At 57.6% G+C, this 18,030-nt stretch overlaps 1 protein-coding gene across 1 annotated transcript; it reads right to left on the reverse strand.

Annotated features, from left to right (window-relative positions):
• Positions 1 to 1,117: 1,117 nt before the first annotated feature.
• On the reverse strand, positions 1,118 to 16,529 carry LOC112115429 (nesprin-1-like). The gene is made up of 11 exons (XM_029913206.1): positions 16,120 to 16,529; positions 15,406 to 15,556; positions 13,821 to 14,003; positions 12,358 to 12,495; positions 9,647 to 9,841; positions 8,036 to 8,318; positions 7,412 to 7,518; positions 6,113 to 6,218; positions 4,145 to 4,299; positions 3,158 to 3,219; positions 1,118 to 2,344 (listed from the first exon to the last, which is right to left on the reverse strand). Exons 1-11 carry the CDS (start codon positions 16,254 to 16,256, stop codon positions 2,137 to 2,139), a joined length of 1,725 nt encoding a protein of 574 aa, XP_029769066.1. The 5' UTR covers positions 16,257 to 16,529; the 3' UTR covers positions 1,118 to 2,136.
• Between the last annotated feature and the right edge of the window lie 1,501 nt (positions 16,530 to 18,030).

Consider the following 18,030-nt stretch of genomic DNA (forward strand, 5'->3'; position numbering starts at 1 on the left):
CCAGGGCGGCAGGAACGGAATAAGCAGCCCCCAGCGCAGGTTTGCTCCTGCCCCAGCTCAGTGAGAGGTTGATTCACGCCCTGATGCAGGAGGGCTTGTTTCCCAGGTGTGTATTTTTATTGTGGAGGGTCGTTAGCCACATAAATGTCATATGGCCCAGTTCAATTCCCTTCTGTCAGACACAGCTCCCTCTCTGGGTGCCACCCTGGCAGGGCAAAGGGGCCTAAAACAGGGTGGAAAGGACCCCCGCAGACTCCCCCCCATCTCCCAGACCCCACACATAGGTGGCGCAGTGGCTACGCTCTACGCCCCAGGGCCCATAGGGGGTGGAGCGGGAGCATGGCCTGAGCTAGACGCAAGGGGCTGGCCAGGTCCAGCATGCAGGGAGCAGATGGAAAGAGACCCACAACCAGGCAGGGGAGAAGCTGCACCAACCCAGGGAAGCGTCAGTATTTCCCGAAGGCACAAGGCCTGTGTTAATGGAACTCCCCCATCCTCGCTGGAATAAGTGCTGTCCCTGCAAAGGACTCGCACAGCCCCCCCCACGGCAATATCTGAACACCTCACACCCACTACTGCATTTAGCCTCACAACTGCACAGAGGGGAAACCGAGGCAGGGAGAGGCTAAATGACTCACCCACAAGCCACTGTCTGCAAAGTCCAAGAATGGCACCCTCACCACTGGGCCATCCTTTCTACCAGCACCTGCCCCGCTGTGGAAGGATCAGAGCCCCATAAGGACATGGGCATGGCTTGACTGGCAACTATGTGGCAGGGTGGGCTTTTTGTTCTGTGTCTGTATGGCACCTGGCACCATGGTACCCTGGTCCCTGGCTGCAGAGCTCCAATGGTACCTGTGGCATAATGGTGTGTGACTAGCGTGGCACCAATTACCATATCCCCTCGGATCCAACGGTACCAGGTCCCGTGCCCACCCGCAGGGCTGCAGCAGTACCAGTTACAACCCCTTCCCCAGTGGCATAGCTAGGCATGGAAATTTAGGTGGGCCCCAATTGATGGTGGACAGGCAACAACCAAAGGTCTGAGGTCCCAGCAAACCATTTCCATGGCACATGAATAAATTCACTTCAAAAAAAACATTTACTTAAACTTGGCATTCACACAGACTCAGGTTTGGATGGGCCTGGGTGCACCAGGGACCACCCATTGCTATGGATTCTCCCCGCCCCCCATCCTCGCATACGGTTCCAGTGGTACCAGTTACTAGACCCATCTTCAAGGCTGCAGCGGCATCAGTTCCAGTCCCCTAGGGGACTAAGGCAGTACCCAGTCCATGCTGTCCAGGTGTCTTATGGGAGCTGTAGTTCAGGTCTCGCATGTCCCCATTCTCTTCTATGGGCTAGGCTCCCTGGCCAGACTACATCTCCCATCATGCTCCATGGTCTTGCCTCTTGGAGATGGGTGTTGGTGCATCACGGGAGTCCCACAGCTGCAACACATCATGGGAGATGTAGGCTGGTTGGGGAGCCCAACCCATAATAAAGAATGGGGCTAAGAATCACCCAAACTACAACTCCCATGAGGCACCTGGGTAGCATTTCTGAACTGAGATATTCTGGAGTTTTGGGTATTCTTTGATTCTGAACAAAAAGTCAAAATTTTCCACAAGAAGCAGCCACTTCTCACAGGACGTTTTGTTGGGTCGAGTCCTGATTTGCTGCCGAAGAACAGCTGCGATGGAGAATTTTCCAACCCGCCCCATTCCCTGGGGAGCGGTGGACCTGCCAAGGGGCTGGGCTGGCAGAGCAAGGACAACGACCACAAGGAGTCGTTGATCGGTGCAGTGGTGGGACCACCTGATTTCTTGAGGTTCCTTTCAGCCGTAAGCTTCTGGGTTCGTGTGGGTCAGCTCTGGGGGTCTCTGAAAGTACTGATGAGCTTCTTCCAAAGTCCCCGGAAGGATCCAAAAGTGCTTCCTTCACGGGCAGGCTCCTTGCATATCTGGGCATGCTGGGAGGTTGGTATCTTCCTCAGAAGCAGGTGGCTTGGCAGATGCCCAAGGAAAATCCACCCGAGGGCGGCACTGAATGGTGGGAAATGGCCCCCCTACCCCCTTGGAGCTGCCCCCGGCATTGGGGAAACCGTGGGCTCTCGTTGGCATTTTCCCAGCACGCCTACGTCGGAGGTGGCCCATTGACGTACCTCAGCATGAAATGGAAGGACCGGACGTAGCAGGGCGTTTCAGCGCGGGAGAGAAGGGAGGTGCCGGCCAGGAGGAGCAGGAGCAGCCCAGCCACAGAGAGCAGCAGCCTCTTCGTTCTGACCAGGATCCTGGAGCCTGCCCGAGGTTGATCTGAGAAAGCCAAGGGCTGTGACATAGACCTGGAGGCACGAGAGATGCCAGGATTGGAGTTGGCATGTGGGGGGGCGGCGGAGGGGGAACAGAACAAGAGTCATAGGAGAGGCCCGCTGCAGCTCAACCCCCCTCCCTGCGAGCCCCAGGGAAAAGGGGAGCATGGACTGTGGAACTCCCAGCCACTGGAAACCGGAATGGGCTCCAATGGGATTCGCCGCTCCCAGCGTCCCTTTCTCTGCACCGCTCTGTCCCCTGGCTGGGGGACCAAAGCCCCCTCCCTAGGGGTGAACCCCAAAGTCAGTGGAGTGGGGAGGGAGCCTGGCAGCGGTTTCAGACAGAAATGCGTCTGGAGACCTTCGCTCCAGGGTGTGGGAGAGGGGCAGGTCTGGCGGGGGCTGGAAAGGAGGGTGGTTAGCTAGATACAAGGAGGGGGGGCACTAGAAAGTCTGGGCTGGCTTCTTGGCTGGCCCGCTGAGAGGTCCACACCCTGCACCACCTCTGCCCCTCACGTCTCAGCCTCATTTGCCCAGGCCCACCGGGCAACCCAGCCACCACCGGGCTGCGCTCAGACTGCTCCAGCCACCCCTTGGGAACATCTGCTCTTGCTCTCCGTAACCCTTTGCAGGTGGGCAAGGACCCACGGGGTGGTGACCTGGAACAGACGGCTGGAGGCACTGGTGCAACGGGCTAACCCACCCCACTCCCAGGAAAGCCGGCGTGGGGGAGGCAGGGCTGGGAGGTGGGGAGATGCCAGGCCTGGGGTTGGGGTGGGGGGTGTCGGGGCAAAGGACATCTGTCTGTCATTCCTGTCCCTCTGGCTCAAAGCAGCAGCCCCTTACCCCTTCTCAATGATGACTGCCACGTCCTCAGAGCCGGGACCGGCCTGACTCCTCTTGCAGGGCTGCAGAAGGAAGGACGGAGAAGGGGGCCGTTAGTTAGGGCTGGATGGGGCCCCAACACCCCCCCTCGAGCTATGGGCTCTGCATGGCCAGCGCATCCGAGGTACCAGCCTCGAACCCACCACACGTGGGGCCTTCTTCCTTAACTCACGCGGGGGAAGGAAACTTTACAGCGGGAGAGGTGCTGTCTAGTGGTTAGAGCGGGGGGCTGGGAGCCAGGACTCGGGGGTGCTATCCCCAGCTCTGTGGAGGAAGGGGATCTAGTGGGCTCAAGCAGCGGGGGGTTGGGAGTCAGGACTCCTGGGTCCTACCCCAGCGCCAGGGAGGGGAGTTATGTCTAGCCCCATGCTTGGCTCATGAGCTGGGTGGGCATAGCTCTTTCTAATTATCGGCAGTACAAGGGGGCCTCCCCTCCCGGGAGTGGCCAGGCATGTCCCTGCTTAGCTTGGGGACTCTGACGGCATCCCAGCTGAGCCCTAATGCTTGGCCTGCCCGGGGCTGGACGCTGGGACTGGCAGGGCCAGCCAGGTTCTTGTCTTTCCCAGCCGCTGCTGCAACCACCCACGCTTGGCCCTGCTGCTTGGGGAGGGGAAACTGGGGGGCGGCCCCATCGCGCCGAGCCCTGCGGGTGAGGGTGGATAGAAAGGGGCAGGGGCGAGACCAGAGGGGAGGACACCCCACCCCCCAGCCCAAATCCCACTTGCATCAGCTCCCCCTAGGGTGCCCCATCCCTGCAGAGGTCACGGGGATGACCCCCCAGACCACCTGATCAGCACCGTCATCCCCAGCAGGGGAGGGAAGGCCGCATGGAGCTTGGGGCCGGGAGAGATCTAAGCCCCGCAGACACTGGGGATGTGGGGGTGCCAGTAGTTTGGGGTGCCTGGCCCGAGACCCCCCCTGCCCCCTCCAGGGTGCAACAGCGCTCACCTGCATCACTTCCAGCTTGCCCTGCTCCACGCAGGTCTGGCCCAGCCAGCTCTCAATCCGCTCGGGGTCAAAGCCCACCGTCTCTGTCTGGCGGCAGGCCTCGTTCCCCAGTGCCAGGCCCTGGGGATGCCGGCTGCCCCGCCGAGGGGCATTCCCTAAGGGGAGAGGATGGCGGGGGCGTGACTGCCAGGGGCAGGGCTACAAGAGAGAGATCAGCCCAGGGGAGGGGAGGGGAGGAAGGATGACCTGGTTATTAGGATACCAACCTGGGAGACGGCAGGGCTGGGGGTTCAAATCCTTGCTTTGCTACAAGCTCCTTGGGCAAATCACTTAGCCACTCCATGCCTCAGTTCCCCCTTCTTTGCAATGGGGATACCAGCCTTACAGGAGAGTTGAGAGGATACATACGCTACAGATTGTGAGGCCCTCGGCTAAGTAATGTGTGGGGCATCAGCAGGTGGCTCAAAGGAGTTAATAATGGGGGGCTACAGAGCCGGTGGCATGGACTATGAAGCCCTTTGTCTTCGGGGTGCTGGTCTGATACCATCCCACCTCAGTACGTGCTAGCAGTTCATGGCTGTTGGGTGGCTTCCCTACTGTGAAATGAGTTTGTCAGGTCTCAGTCCAGTCCCCCCCCCCAGCAGAGGGGCCCAGAATTCAAGGGCCCTGGAGACCGAGCTCATCCCCAGAAGCGATGTCTTTCCAGAGCAGCGTCTGAGAAAGATCTCGGGGGCTGGCTGGGCAGGATCTTTCACCAGTCCTGAGCCTGGATGTTTTATGCAGCAGAAAACCGTCCCGCGCTGAAATGCACTGAGCCCTCACAGCTCATTTCACGCCAGCCACAGTGCCGGGGCTATGGACAACCAAAGGCCAGATTCAAGCCCATAAAGGACCAAAGCCCTGACCTGGTGCATAAAGTACCTTTCACCGTAAGTACCTACGCGGGAAGGAGAGATCAGATAGCAGAAGACTCGTTTATAGGAGCACAGACAGGCAGAGTGAGATCAAGGTGCTGGGCGGGGAAGCTGGATAAACTAAGAATTAACCATTGGAGCAGCCCCTTAGGAGACACGGTGGATTCTCCATCGCTCTCCACCGAGATCAGATGCTCTACCTCAACCACCAGATCTGGGCTGGCTGCAGCCTGGCTGATCGGAATGGTCCCTTCTGGCCTCAGAATCTATGAATCACCCGGCTCCCGCCGGTCTGTTTCCAGCCGGACTGGGGGAGTCTATTCAGGCGGACTACAGCTGGGAGAAGTGTTTCAGTTTTCGGTGACAAATGCAGATTCGGCACGTTTTGCAAACCAGTGACGGTTTGGCCGCCTCGTTCGTGTCGCAAAAACCAAACCACAACCAGACCCCGGCGGCAAACACACAACTCTGAAAAAGCCCAAACGGTTTCGAAACAAAAAAGTGTCTTGGTTTCTTTCGCTCCAAACGACTTGGGGTTTTAAAAATCCCTTCGATTTCACTTTAAAAAAAATCCCAAACAATTTAAACAAGGCTCGGACACGAAACACATCATTCAACCCGAAGCAAGATTTTTTTCCATGTTTTGATTTGCCCAAAATTCTGATTTTTTCCCCCCATAGATTCAGAGATCACAAGGCCAGAGGGGCCCACTGCCATGAATTAGTCTAGTCTGGCCTGTGGAACGCGGACCAGAGAACGGCCCTGAATTCATTCCTGTTTGAACTAGATTGCCTGTTATTTATACAGCTTTAGAACATAAGAACGGCCATACTGGGTCAGACCAAAGTGGCCGGTGCCAGGTGCTTCAGAGGGAATGAACAGAACAGGGCAATTATCAAGTGATCCATTCCCTGTCGTCCAGTCCCAGCATCTTTTCTTATGACCCCACAAGTCTCCCCTCAGCTAGTGGGAGCTACCTAGGGGCTTTCTTGGTAGTGGATAGGCAGTGGTTAGCTGGACTGGACTGTGACGGGCCAGGAACCAAGTCACTTACCGGAACTGTCCCAGACAATTTCCACCTTCCTTCTGGTCGCCAGGGAGAGACAAGGCCCGTCCTGGGAGCCCAGCTGCGCCTGTGTTTCCCCTCGAAAGGGAACGGCCTGCTAATGATAGCCATGCTCAGCCCCCACTGGCCAAAGCCGCCTCCATCAACCCTGACAGCTCCTCCCCAGGAGACAGGGTGTCTCATGCTTGGGTTACAGGGAATGGAGGGACACCGTCCCAGCACCTATCCTCCCCCTGCACCTTCCCCGCTCAGAGCTGGGGATAGAACCCAGGTGTCCTGGCTCCCAGCCAACTCTGTTCTAACCACTAGACCCCACTCCCTCTTACAAATAGGGAATCACCTTGTCTCTGGTTCCCAGTGAAGCCCGTTAGCAGCAGGGGGTCGTGTTAGGCGAGGGAAGCCCACCCTGCTACTGACCGGGCTACGGCTGGTTTAGGGCTAGACAGAGGCTGCAGCGGTTTTGCGGTTAAGGTGCTAGGCTGGAACTCAGGAAACCTGCATTCAAGTCCCAGCTGTGAGAGACCCTGCGCCAGTTACTGCATCTCGCCGGGCCTCAGTTTCCCCACCACTCAAACAGAGATAATCCCACTCTGTCTGAGAGTTCTCGGAGGTACGGCTGGTCTGGTGCCCTGATCTTAGCTACTGTGTCTGGGCAGCACCTGGCGCCGTGGGGCCCCGATCTCAGTTACCGCGCAGGGCCCGGAATTTCACTACGGGGGGCTGCTGCTGTAAAGCAGATAACAATGAAATGCAGAGAGGGGGAACGTGACATAGACGGATCCTACGTGGGGAGGGAGGAAACACAAGGCTAAGGGCTGAGAATTGGTCCTGGGAATTAATCAGACCCCCGGGCCTCCGCAGAGGTACCAGCGATTGGGGGGGACCAAAGGGGATTGTCCCCCACATACACTTTTTAAACATAGGGGTCCATGCCTCCCTTGCCCTTTTGAGAACCTGAACTCAGCAGAGGAGCTGTGGGGGAGGGCGGGGAAGCATTCCCCCCTCCCCCACTGGCCCCGTCCGGAGCTGGGCGGGGTGGCCCTGCGACCTGGGACTGGGCCCCCCCGACTTTTGCTGTCCATCCCTCACCCCTGGGCCACTGCTGCGTAAAACCCCTTCCAGGACTTTGTTTCCATGCTCCCCGATGGGGTGGGTTTCATCACACCCGAAACACCCCCCCTCCCCAGCCGGGGCCAGCAGTGTCACGCATGTCACAGTGATACATGTCACGCAGTGACCCCTGTATCGAGCCCAGCCCCCCTGGGATGGACTCCAGTAGCTACCTACGTTCAGGTCCTCGTGGCCGGCGCCTCTCCCGCATCCAGCCGGCCAGATGCTGGGCGTGCCCAGCCGGGAGCTGCACCTCCGGCCCGGCTCCTCCCACTGGCCCACACCTGGAGAGAGGGAACGGCGGCTGGTGGTATCTGCCCCTTTAAAAGATCCCCCGTGACCCCCGGGAGCTGCTGCAGCAAAGTTGGGCTGGCCCAGCTCGGCTGCCCCCCTTTAAGGCACTGCCCCTTTAAGGCAAGGGGGGTGGGGGGGGTCTGTGCACCCCCAACCCATCTCCAGGGCCAGGAGCTGCTGCCCTTACAGCTCTGCCCCAGCTGGCATGGGAGGGAGGTGGCAGCTGGGTCATTGTTGGGGGTGAGGGGGCCAGTCCCTTTCAGGGTGGCCCACCCCTGCCATATGGGAAGGAATCTTTATGGAGAGAGGTGTTGTCTAGTGGGTTAGAGCAGGGGGGGGGGCAGTCAGGACTCCTGGGTTCCATCCCCAACTCTGGGAGGGGGGTGAGAAGCCACCTCCTACCCATCATCTGGGGCAGTTTGGGGGGGGCTCTGCCCCTTTAAGGACTCCTCTCCCCACCACTGCAATTCAGGGCAGCCAGGGTCCGCGACCCATGGCAGCCCGTACCCGTGATGGCGCTGCAGTACGATGAATCCTCTTCGTCATGAGACGTGGACCCGCCCACGTCCACCGAGGGGTCCCACTCCAGGTCCAGGCTGTCCCCCCAGGCAGCCCCGAACGGATGGCGGCGCCGGCAGCAGAGAGCCTTGTGCGGGGTGGACTGGTAGATCCAAGCAGCGGGCGGGGGCCCCCTGGCTTCTCCCTCAACCTCAGGCTCCGGGGACGCGTCTGCGAAGCAGTCAGACTCCGCGTCAGTGTCTCGGTCTGACAGCCACTCGTCCTCAAAGACCTGGTGGGTGGGTGAGCAGGAAGGGTCAGCAGGAAAGAGACAGCAGCTCGCTAGGCCTTCAGTAGCCTTTAACTAACCCTCCTGCAATGGATTCTGCAAGGGGCAACTCCAATACACCTGAGCTATAGGAGAATCCCCAGACATTGTTGGCAGTATAGGGGCTATGACACACATTCAAATAATTTTTATTCTACCAGCAGAGGGCAGAGAAGCACACACGAACTTGTAAATGATAATATCTCACCTGACAATCCTCAAGCACTTTGGAAACTGATACCCAGAAATCACCTCATCTAGCTCTGTGGGTACAGCTGCAGTTGTTTATCCAGAGATCCCTCCCCCAGGGCAGAGATGCCCTCACCTTCGGGATGGGATATGGCAGCTGTTTATACAGGGATCCCTCAGTGCTGAGATGCAGCTGCCTCTGGGGTGGGGCACGACAGCTGTTTATAGAGAGCTCCCTCACCCGGTGCTGAGATGCAGCCACCTCTGGGGTGGGGCGCAGCAGCTGTTTATACAGAGCTCCTTCACCCGGTGCTGAGATGCAGCCACCTCTGGAGCGGAACACACAGCAGCCATTTAACAGCTGCAGAGCAATGCTGCACAACAGTTGAGGAGCGGAAGCGAAGAATCCTTTGACCAGCTGAAAACGCAGGGGGGGGGACTTGGGAAGGTAAAAACGCAACGGTTCACAAGGAAACGTGGCCACGACCCAGGCGTTTCGTAGCCCAACTCTTGCCAAAAAACACACCATAATAAGCACCCGGTGCCTAGACCTCTCCCCTCACCAGCACAACAAATGCAGCCTCTGCCACCAAACCTGGGCCTTGGGGTCTGGCGAGAGCCCCCCGCTCTGCTTCTTGCAGCATGCCAGTTGGAATCAGCGGACTTAGACTGGCGCGTACTTCCCTCTGTGCCCCCACCCCTCTCCCTGCAGCACAGCGCCCCCTAGTGCTGCACTGAGGCATTGGGGTAAGCGCTGAGTGCATGGGGAGAGCGCCCCCTACTGAGCTCCCAACCCCACTCCCTGCAGCACAGCGCCCCCTAGTGCCACACGGGGACCAGCACTGACTGCAAGAGGAGCGTGCCCCATTCTCTGCTCCCACCCCTCTTTGCAGAAGAGCGCTCCCTAGTGCCACCGTGGGGCATTACAGGCAGCACGGAGTGAGAAGGGAGCACTGCCCCACAATGTATTCCTCACAGTGGTGGCCCTGAGGATTTTCCTGGTAAATCTCCCACTCATAGTCTGGGCAGGGCTGAGAGCGCCCAGGTGCCCGGCGATGGTTGAGCCGCCGTGCCCCGTGGCGCGGGCTCCGCCCCACACGTACCAGCCTCATGCTGACCAGCCGGCGGCGGAAGCGAAACACCCGCCAGAAGACCTCCTGGCAGTAACAGCTCAGCTCCTGCAGCTCCTCCTCCAGGATCTCGGCGTCCTGCGGCTCGCTCCTCTGGATCAGCCGCTCGCCGGACACCAGCAGCCAGTCGAGCCGCTCCGCGTTGGACTGCACGGCCTCCTGGAACTCCTGGGACAGCGGGGAGACGTTAGCCTCCTTGCAAACTGCCCCGGGCACCTTAGCAGGCATGGCCTCCGATTTCTATCTTACCCCAAAGACTTCCAGCAGCACAGCGCCCCCTACTGCCGTGCTGGGGCACTGGGGTTTGCACTGGAGAGCACCCCCAATTGAGCCCCACCCTGCTCCCTGCAGCACAGCGCCCCCTAGAGCCACCGTCTCAACGCTGCCCCAGAGAGAAGGGCAAGACCAAATGAAGGGCCGATCCCAACACCTGCGAGGCGTGGTCGCCCCTCCAGTTCCTGACCCTGCTGAGCTTGCCAGAACGGAGCGGCTTGGCGCCCAAGGTCACAGGGCTGCGGCAGCGCAGCCGTTGGGTTTATTACGTGCTGTCGAGCGGCCCAGGGACAGGTGCGATCGCTAACTGGAAGCGAGAAGCTAATCTCGGGATCGATCTGGCGTTCCCACAGGTTTCCACGCAGAGGCTGGCCGGTTTGAGCAAGCAGAGGGCTGGTAATGCACATCAGCACCTGTTCCCTCCCGCCCCCAGTGTACAGAGCTGGAGGCGAGGGGAGGGTTTGGGAGACCAGTCAGCCTTGGGATATTTTAATACTGCTCGGTGCCTTCAACCGAAGGACAAAGTCCACCCAGACACGGACAGAGCGGTGGGTGGAATACCGCCTGTTGACTGAGATCACTGGGCTGGGACTCAGGAGATGTAGCCTGCCAGGTGACCTGGGGCAAGCCACGTCCCCCACTCCATGCCTCAGTTTCCCCATCTGTCAAAGGGGGTGAACAATACTGCCTCCTTCGGGAAGCGCTTTGAGATCTGCTGAGGAAAGAGCTAGGGATTCGTGGAAGAAAGGGAGAGCTAGTTTTCCACTGGCCTGAGGCCCGGCAAACTCATCTCACACAGGCCGGCAAATGGCCCATCCAGGGGAAACACTCATCAAGTTTCAATCCCTATTGACCATGGCCCGATGGGAACTGGTGACCTAAAGGTGAAAGGGTGCACAGCTCAGCCCCAAGCCCCAGCTCCCGAGGGCCCAGGAAAGTGTTTTATACAGGGAGCCTGCAGCTATCCGTCCCTGCGCAGCACTTTGATCCAGGTGATCGCAGCAAATATTTCAGTTTCCTCTCTGAAAACCCACCCGCCTTGTCGCTTACGGACTTTTAACGTTTACGATCACAGGGGTGGGGTGTCTGTCTGCTGCCCCCTGCTGGCGGGGATGAGCCCTGCTCTGTGCGTGCGCAGAAAGGGAGAGAAGGTACAAAAATGACACTGGATAGAAGAGTTCACTTCCCCGTAGACATGAGACCAACCCAACCTACCCTGATCTACACGACTCCAAGCTTTAGGGAAGTCTGAGTTTGTGTTTGAAGGAGGCGACATGGAGTCAGGACTCCTGGGTTCTATTCCTAGCTAGCCTCCTTGTAGGACTTTGGCAGAGTCACTTCCCTTCTCCGTGCCTCAGTTTCCCCATCTATAAAAAAAAAACTCAGAGGAAGCTATCGACTTGTATCCCTCAGGGGCTGAAGTTATGAAGGTGCTTGGAGATCCTTGGAAGGCAGATGCTAGAGCATCACTGGGAGAAAATATTCCCAAGCCGGAACTAGCCTGGTTTGACCCCCCCTGACAAAAAGACACACGCTATCCTCCGGAGCCTATGTATTATTTTTTAACCCTTAGATCGCCACCGTTTCTCTGAACGTATTGGCATCTCAGCACCTGACAGGTTAAGTGAAACGTGTCACCCGAAACCAGTTCGGCCGGACGTCATGCTCTAAAAATAAAATTTCCCCTTCGGTGAACCAACATTTTCTGTGTCAACAGATGATCAGGTGTGTGCCTGTGTACACATGCATCTCTGCACGTGCACTTTCCCCTTTCACGTCGCTGGTGCGACCCGCCTGCAAACAATCGGCCACAGAACAATGAGGGTACTTTGCTCTCTCACTGGTGTTCCAATTCAAAGCTTATCACAGACATTAATTGATAGCTCATGAGTTCTGAGCCCTCCCCGCTTCCCATCAGAGGGGCTAGGGGAAGAATATGCAAGGGTCACTTCCCCCTGTGCAGAAATGCAGCCACCTCTGGGGTGGGACGTGGCAGCTGTTTATCCACCGCACTGGGACACCGGGGTAAGCACGGATTCAGAGGGGAGAGCACTTGCTACTGAGCCCTCACCTGGCTCCCTGCAGCACAGCGCCCCCTAGAGCCACACTGGGACATAGGGGTCAGCACCAACTCCAAAGGGAGTGCACCCCCTACTGAGCCCCCCACCTCACTTGCTGCAGCACAGCGCCCCCTAGTGCGGCACCAACTCCAAGATGAGCGGACCTGCTACTCAGCCCGCACCCTGCTCCCTGCAGACCAGCGCCTCTCGCACATTGTGCAGGATCATTCTGAGATGAGGCTGCACAGACGTGTGCATTGCACGGATGCATCTGGGAGTTGCAAGGGGCCAATACGATATATACATGCCCAGCGATCCCTAATCCTTCACAAGAGGACGTTCTCATCTTACCTGCAGCTCCATCATTTTCTCGAGCGAGCTGCCCCCTGAGAAATGTTCCACATCGGTGAGCCGCAGATCCAGCTCCGTCAGCCACACCTGCACGTTCTCCCGCTCCCACTCAAACTCCTCCCGCTGGCTGACAAAATACTGAGGGGGGGGAGAAGCAAACAAACAAAAAAACCAAACAACAAACAATCAAACAGAGCCAGCAGGTTTAGCAGGAAGTCGGACATCAGAAAATTCACGTTTCAGTGTCCTTCTGCCTAACGCTAATGATGCTGGAGATTATTAATTATTATAATAAAGGGCCAGGATTTTGAATTCTTGACACGTTTGCAGAAGTGGCTGGTAATTTTTACACGCCCCTCTTTGTTTTCGCCTTAAGCCCAAGAATCTCTTGGGGGCAGACAAACTTTTTGTTCGGTGTTCGTACGCCGCCTGGCACAACAGGGTACTGGTCCACGCCTGTGGCTTCTAGGTGCTATCACGATACAAAGGGTGAATCAATAATACTACTAATTCATCAGATGCCTGCGTGGTATCCCTGAGTTTCTGACACTTTGATCTTTCTCATAGAATCATAGAACTGGAAGGGACCTCGAGAGGTATCTAGTCCAGTCCCCTGCACTCACGGCAGGACTAAATATTATCTTCTAGACCATCCCTGACAGGTGTTTGTCTAACCTGCTCTTAAAAATCCCCAATGATGGAGATTCCACAACCTCCCTAGGCAATTTATTCCAGTGCTTAACCACCCTGACAGTTAGGAAGTTGTCTCTAATGTCCAACCTAAACCTCCCTTGCTGCAGTTTAAGCCCATTGCTTCTTGTTCTATCCTTAGAGGCTAAGATGAACAAGTTTTCTCCCTCCTCCTTATGACACCCTTTTAGATACCTGAAAACTCCTATCATGTCCCCTCTGTCTTCTCTTTTCCAGACTAAACAAACCCCGTTTTTTCAATCTTCCTTCATAGGTCCTGTTTTCTAGACCTTTAATCATTTTTGTTGCTCTTCTCTGGACTTTCGCCAATTTCTCCACATCCTTCCTGAAATGTGGCGCCCAGAACTGGGCACAATCCTCCAGTTGAGGCCTAATGGGCGCGGAGTCAAGCGGAAGAATGACTTCTTTTGCATTTTGCTCAGCCGAGTGGCGCAAATCAGGGCCTGATCAATTTCACTTTCTGGGCCAGATCCCCCTCTTGTGTAAATCAGTGGTGCTCTAATTTACACCAACGGAGGATCTGATCCGTTTCACTGTCCGGGTCTCCCTGCTGAGGAAGGGATCCCCAGTGTAACAAGGGGCAGGTTTATACGCCCACCCTGTCTCCTTCCCCACCCAAATATTATTGGCGGGGGAGACACCACAGGCACATTTCTCTGCCGATTATTCCTGGACACAAAGATGGTGCCTCGAGATGCCTCCCCGCCGTGCCAGTGCCCCTCCCTCCCTCCCAGGGACCCGCCGGCTGGTACCTTCAGTCTCTTGAGGATGGCAGCAGCTCGTTTCTGGAGGTTGTCCCAGCGCTGGTTGCTCTCCTGGACTGCGGTCCTGAGCCGGCCCTGCAAACGGAGGCCGTTGGCCTGAACCAGCTGCCGGTACTGCCGGTTTAAGGACTCCAGATGGTGCAACTTCTCCTGGATCTGCCTTTGCAGCACCTGGAGGGAGAAAGGGACCCCAGCACTGGTGAGGAAGGGTGGCCTTGTTGTTGTTGTAGCCCTGGACTAGGACTGGCTTGGATGCTGGCCCCGCCGTAGACGTCGCCGCGTCGCTCTGTGCCTCAGTTTCCCCATCTGTAAAATTTGAATAATTCTCCCCTGTCTTGGGGTGGGAGGGGGCTGTGAGGATCAATTCATTAACAGTTGTGCTGTGTTCACGTACTGCAGTTGTTACCCTCTGGTGAGCATGTGTTACAGGCCCCCCCCCCCCGAGATCTGCAGAGCACATCCTGGGTTCTATTCCCAGCTCTGGCAGGGGAGTAGCGGCTAGTGGTTAGAGCAAGGGGCCTGGCGGCAGGACTCCTGGGTTCTGTTCCCAGTTCTCCCACTATGTAACTCTGCGGTAAGTCACTTTAATCTCTGTTTCCCAATCTGTCAAATGGAAATTACAAGGCCCGGCTCAGAGGGGCAGAAACCTGAGACGAAATGAAACGTTTGCAACGGGTTGCCGAGATCCTTGAAGCACTATGGAAACTGGAGACCTCGTTAGCCTCTTGCCAAGGGGAAGGACTGGGGGGTTATAAATGTTCCCCTTGTTTGATCTTCGGTGTATACAGCTTTTCCTGCCACCTCTGAAATAAAAGGATTTCAATAAACCACAACTCAAAGACACCTCTGCTACTGAGTGTCTCCCCTGAGGTCTCTTTCAAGAGACTTCTTGCCAACCCTGCCCTACCCTGGCTGCGCCAGCATCACTGCGCAGAAGAAATCATTCAGTTTCTTCCAGTATTATTTAATAGGTGTATTACACTACCATCTACTGTCACCATGCTGAGCCCTATTAGGTTAATTACGGTTGTAGCTACCAGTCGCCATCCAGGAGCTAGGCCCCATTGTGCTGAGCCTTATTAGGTGTATTATGGTAGTATCTATAAACCCTATTGGAGTTTGGGGCCCTATCAAGCTAGGCCTTATTAGGTGTAATACAGTAGCATCTACCATCCCCATCACGCCTTGTCTTACTATGTATATTACAGTAGGACCAACATCCGCATCCCAGAATTGGGGCCCCATCAGCTGGGCCTTATTATGTATATTAGGGTAACACTGACATCGCCATTCAGGATCGGCACCCCATTGTGCTGGGCCTTATTATGTATATTATGGTAGCACCTACATCCCCATCCATTGTGCTGGGTCCCGCAAGAGGCGGTCCCTGCCCCAAGTCTAAATAAACAAGAGATGGGAGGGGAAACTGAGGCACAGAGCAGGCCAGGGACTGGCCCAAAGACACTCAGCAGGAGGGTGGCAGAGCTATGAACACAACCCTGGTGTCCTGAGTCCCAGTCTAGTGCTCCATCCGCTGGGCCACACTGCCCCCTCCCCTCACTCCCATCCTCACCTCAAACTTTTTGAGCTCCTCCTTGGCCACAGCGAAGGGCACCTGGGAGGACGCAGGGGAGGCGGCCCACAGCTCCGCCCCCCGCAGCCAGTCTTGGAAGCGGGACAGGGAGTCCAGGACCCGCTCGTGCAGCCGGCAGGCCTGCTCGGCCCTGCAGGGAGACAGAGAGGAGCCTCACAGCGCATGGCGATCCAAGCTTCCCCCCTGCTGCCACCCACAGTGTCATGAACGCCAGCGACACCTGCTCCCCTGCCGCGCCAACAGAGCGACTGTAACTGACCAGGGACGGGGAAAGCCAAGGGCCTGGAAGCTTGGCACAGCCGCAGGGGACATCTGGCATCGCTAGAAGATATAGACTCACCCGCACCAGCCCCCACCCCTCTCCACTCCACCAGAGCCCAGCCCCCCTTCCTTCTCCCCACTGCATCCCACCAGGCCTCCTTCCCTCCTCCCCCCACATCCCAGCCCCACTCCCAGCTCCCTTCATCCTTTCTTTTTCCTGCTGCCCACAAAATGACCCCCCCCCAAAAAAAAAGTAACCCCAGGGACCCAAATCCCCACAATCCTTTGCATCCTCTAAGGATTCTGGGAAGAGGTGGGTCATTGGGCATCTGGCAGGTGGTGGGACACAGAACGGCCGACACTCCCCTATGCCCTGATACTGGGCGGCGTCTCCCCCCTCCCCAAATACCAGAGCCTGGATCTCAGCCTCACCTGATCCGTTTCTCCACGGAGGCGGTGCAGACGCTGCAGCCGGCCTCGTCGGGCACCGGCTCCCCCCGGTGCATGGAGAGCATCCGAGATTTCAGAAGAGCCGGGCTGAAGCTCTGGGCCACGCTGTCCCTCTGCATTTCTGGCTCCCCCCCACTTCACAATCCCCGCGAGCGTCTCGGGGATGCCTGGGCATCTGGACAGAGCCTGGGCATCGGCAGGGGGCGCATGATTGCCCCTCCCGGGAGCGGGTCCGGCCAATCCTGTCTGGGCACAAACAGATCTCACCTGAACAACAGGGCCGCCGCTCGCAGCGCTGGGAGAGCCGCACGGCAGGGCTGCCCGGAACCCAGATGCGGGCCCCTGCTGGGGAGACAGGAACTCCTAAGGGCAACAGGTGCAGAGAAAATCCAGCCCCCCCCCCCGGGGGAGAACGCTCTGCTCTCGTAAATTACAGCCACGCTGGGAGGCCCCTGAGTCACAGGTATTCCCGAAGGAGGGAGGGAAGGGTATCACTGCATGGAGGCGCTTCGAAATAGGTGGAAACTAGTCTCTGCAAATCCATCACACACACACACCCCCCAATGCTCCCCAGGCAGTATGGAGACGGCATAAGGAGCAGCTCAGGGGTGTGGACTATTCGCTGCCCCCCCCAGGGCCCATAGGGATGGATTGGGGGTACTGCACTGTGGTTATTCTCTGCCCCCCCAGGGCCCATAGGGATGGATTGGGGGCATTGCTGGGGTGCACTGCCATTGTTCTCTGCCCCCCAGCGCCCATAGGGGGCAGATTGGGCATGTAGCCAGAGGACACTGCACGGAGGCTATTCTCTGCCCCCTGGGGGCGGATCAGGGGGTATGGCCAGCGCACAGCGGCTATTCTCCCCCACCCCCCCAATCACTTAGAGCAGCTGTGAGGCTGCTCTAACCGCTGCAAAAGGGCCAGGCAGGGCCTAGAATACAGAGAGTGCAAAGGAAGTTTAAAGCCACCAGCCGCGCCCCCACATGGGCAGACAGGGTAAGTGACAATCAGGGCCTGTATTCCGTGGGGGAGGTGGCGGGGCTAACAGCAGCTTTGCGGCCACTTTGCACTGCCTCTGGCTGCACAAGAGGGCGGCCAGCAAGGTCAGGGAGCCATGCGTTTGCAGATGGCGTGCCTGCGGCACATCAAATTAGCAACCTAGACCCAGGAATGGTGCCCGGGGAGACTGAGTTGAACATAGGGTGGGAGGAGGCAGTGGTAGGGGTGTGGTAAAGGTGGCTGGAGGAGAGGGGAAGACTTTTTAAAGATGTCCTGCAAATAAGGTTACCATATTTTCGGTTTCCAGAAAGAAGACACTGACCCGGGGGGGGGGGGGGAATTTGGGGGGTGGGGGGGGGGCCTGGGGGGGGGGGACTCACGGGGGGGGGGGGGGCAGCGTCACTCCCTGTCATGGTGGCCAGTGCAAGCCTAGGACGCAGCAACAGCCGGTCAGCACCTCCCTGTGGGACCCCCCTCCCCAGGGCTGGGAGCTAGTACCCAGGTGGGCAGGATCCTGCAGCTATGGCTTCAGGGGAACGGCCCAATCAGCTGCAGGGGAGCGGACCAAGCGGGACTCTTTCTGAAACGCGACGTCTGCTCTACAAAAATCCTGGACGTTACCTGTTATTTGAAAAATCTGCCCCGCCAGAGGACGGAGCCTCAAAAGAGAGAGGCGACGTCCGGGAAAACCCGGACGCGTGGTGGTAACCCTACCTGCAAAGGAAAACAAAATAGGGCGTGGGTCCCTTTAATTTGGCTTCCTTGGTTCCCTGTGCTGTTGGAGATCCTGCTTCCTAGAATCCAAGGCCAGCGGGGCCCATTGTAACCAAGTAGCGTGACCCGCCGCTTAGCACAGGCCAGAGAACATAAGAACGGCCAGACTGGGTCAGACCA

This window comes from Terrapene carolina, unplaced genomic scaffold (assembly GCF_002925995.2).
Source record: "Terrapene carolina triunguis isolate 2854851 unplaced genomic scaffold, T_m_triunguis-2.0 Scaffold517, whole genome shotgun sequence".
Taxonomy (NCBI): domain Eukaryota; kingdom Metazoa; phylum Chordata; order Testudines; family Emydidae; genus Terrapene; species Terrapene triunguis.

What these genes read in the sequence shown, in the direction of transcription:
- LOC112115429 (XM_029913206.1), bottom strand. Translation starts at nt 16,256, where the DNA reads ATGCAGAGGGACAGCGTGGCCCAGAGCTTCAGCCCGGCTCTTCTGAAA. An exon ending in AGAAAATGATGGAGCTGCAG is followed by an intron (nt 9,842 to 12,357) that starts GTAAGATGAGAA and finishes CCGCTGTCCCAG; the next exon opens with GAGTTCCAGGAGGCCGTGCA. An exon ending in GCAGTCATCATTGAGAAGGG is followed by an intron (nt 2,345 to 3,157) that starts GTAAGGGGCTGC and finishes TCGTGCCTCCAG; the next exon opens with GTCTATGTCACAGCCCTTGG.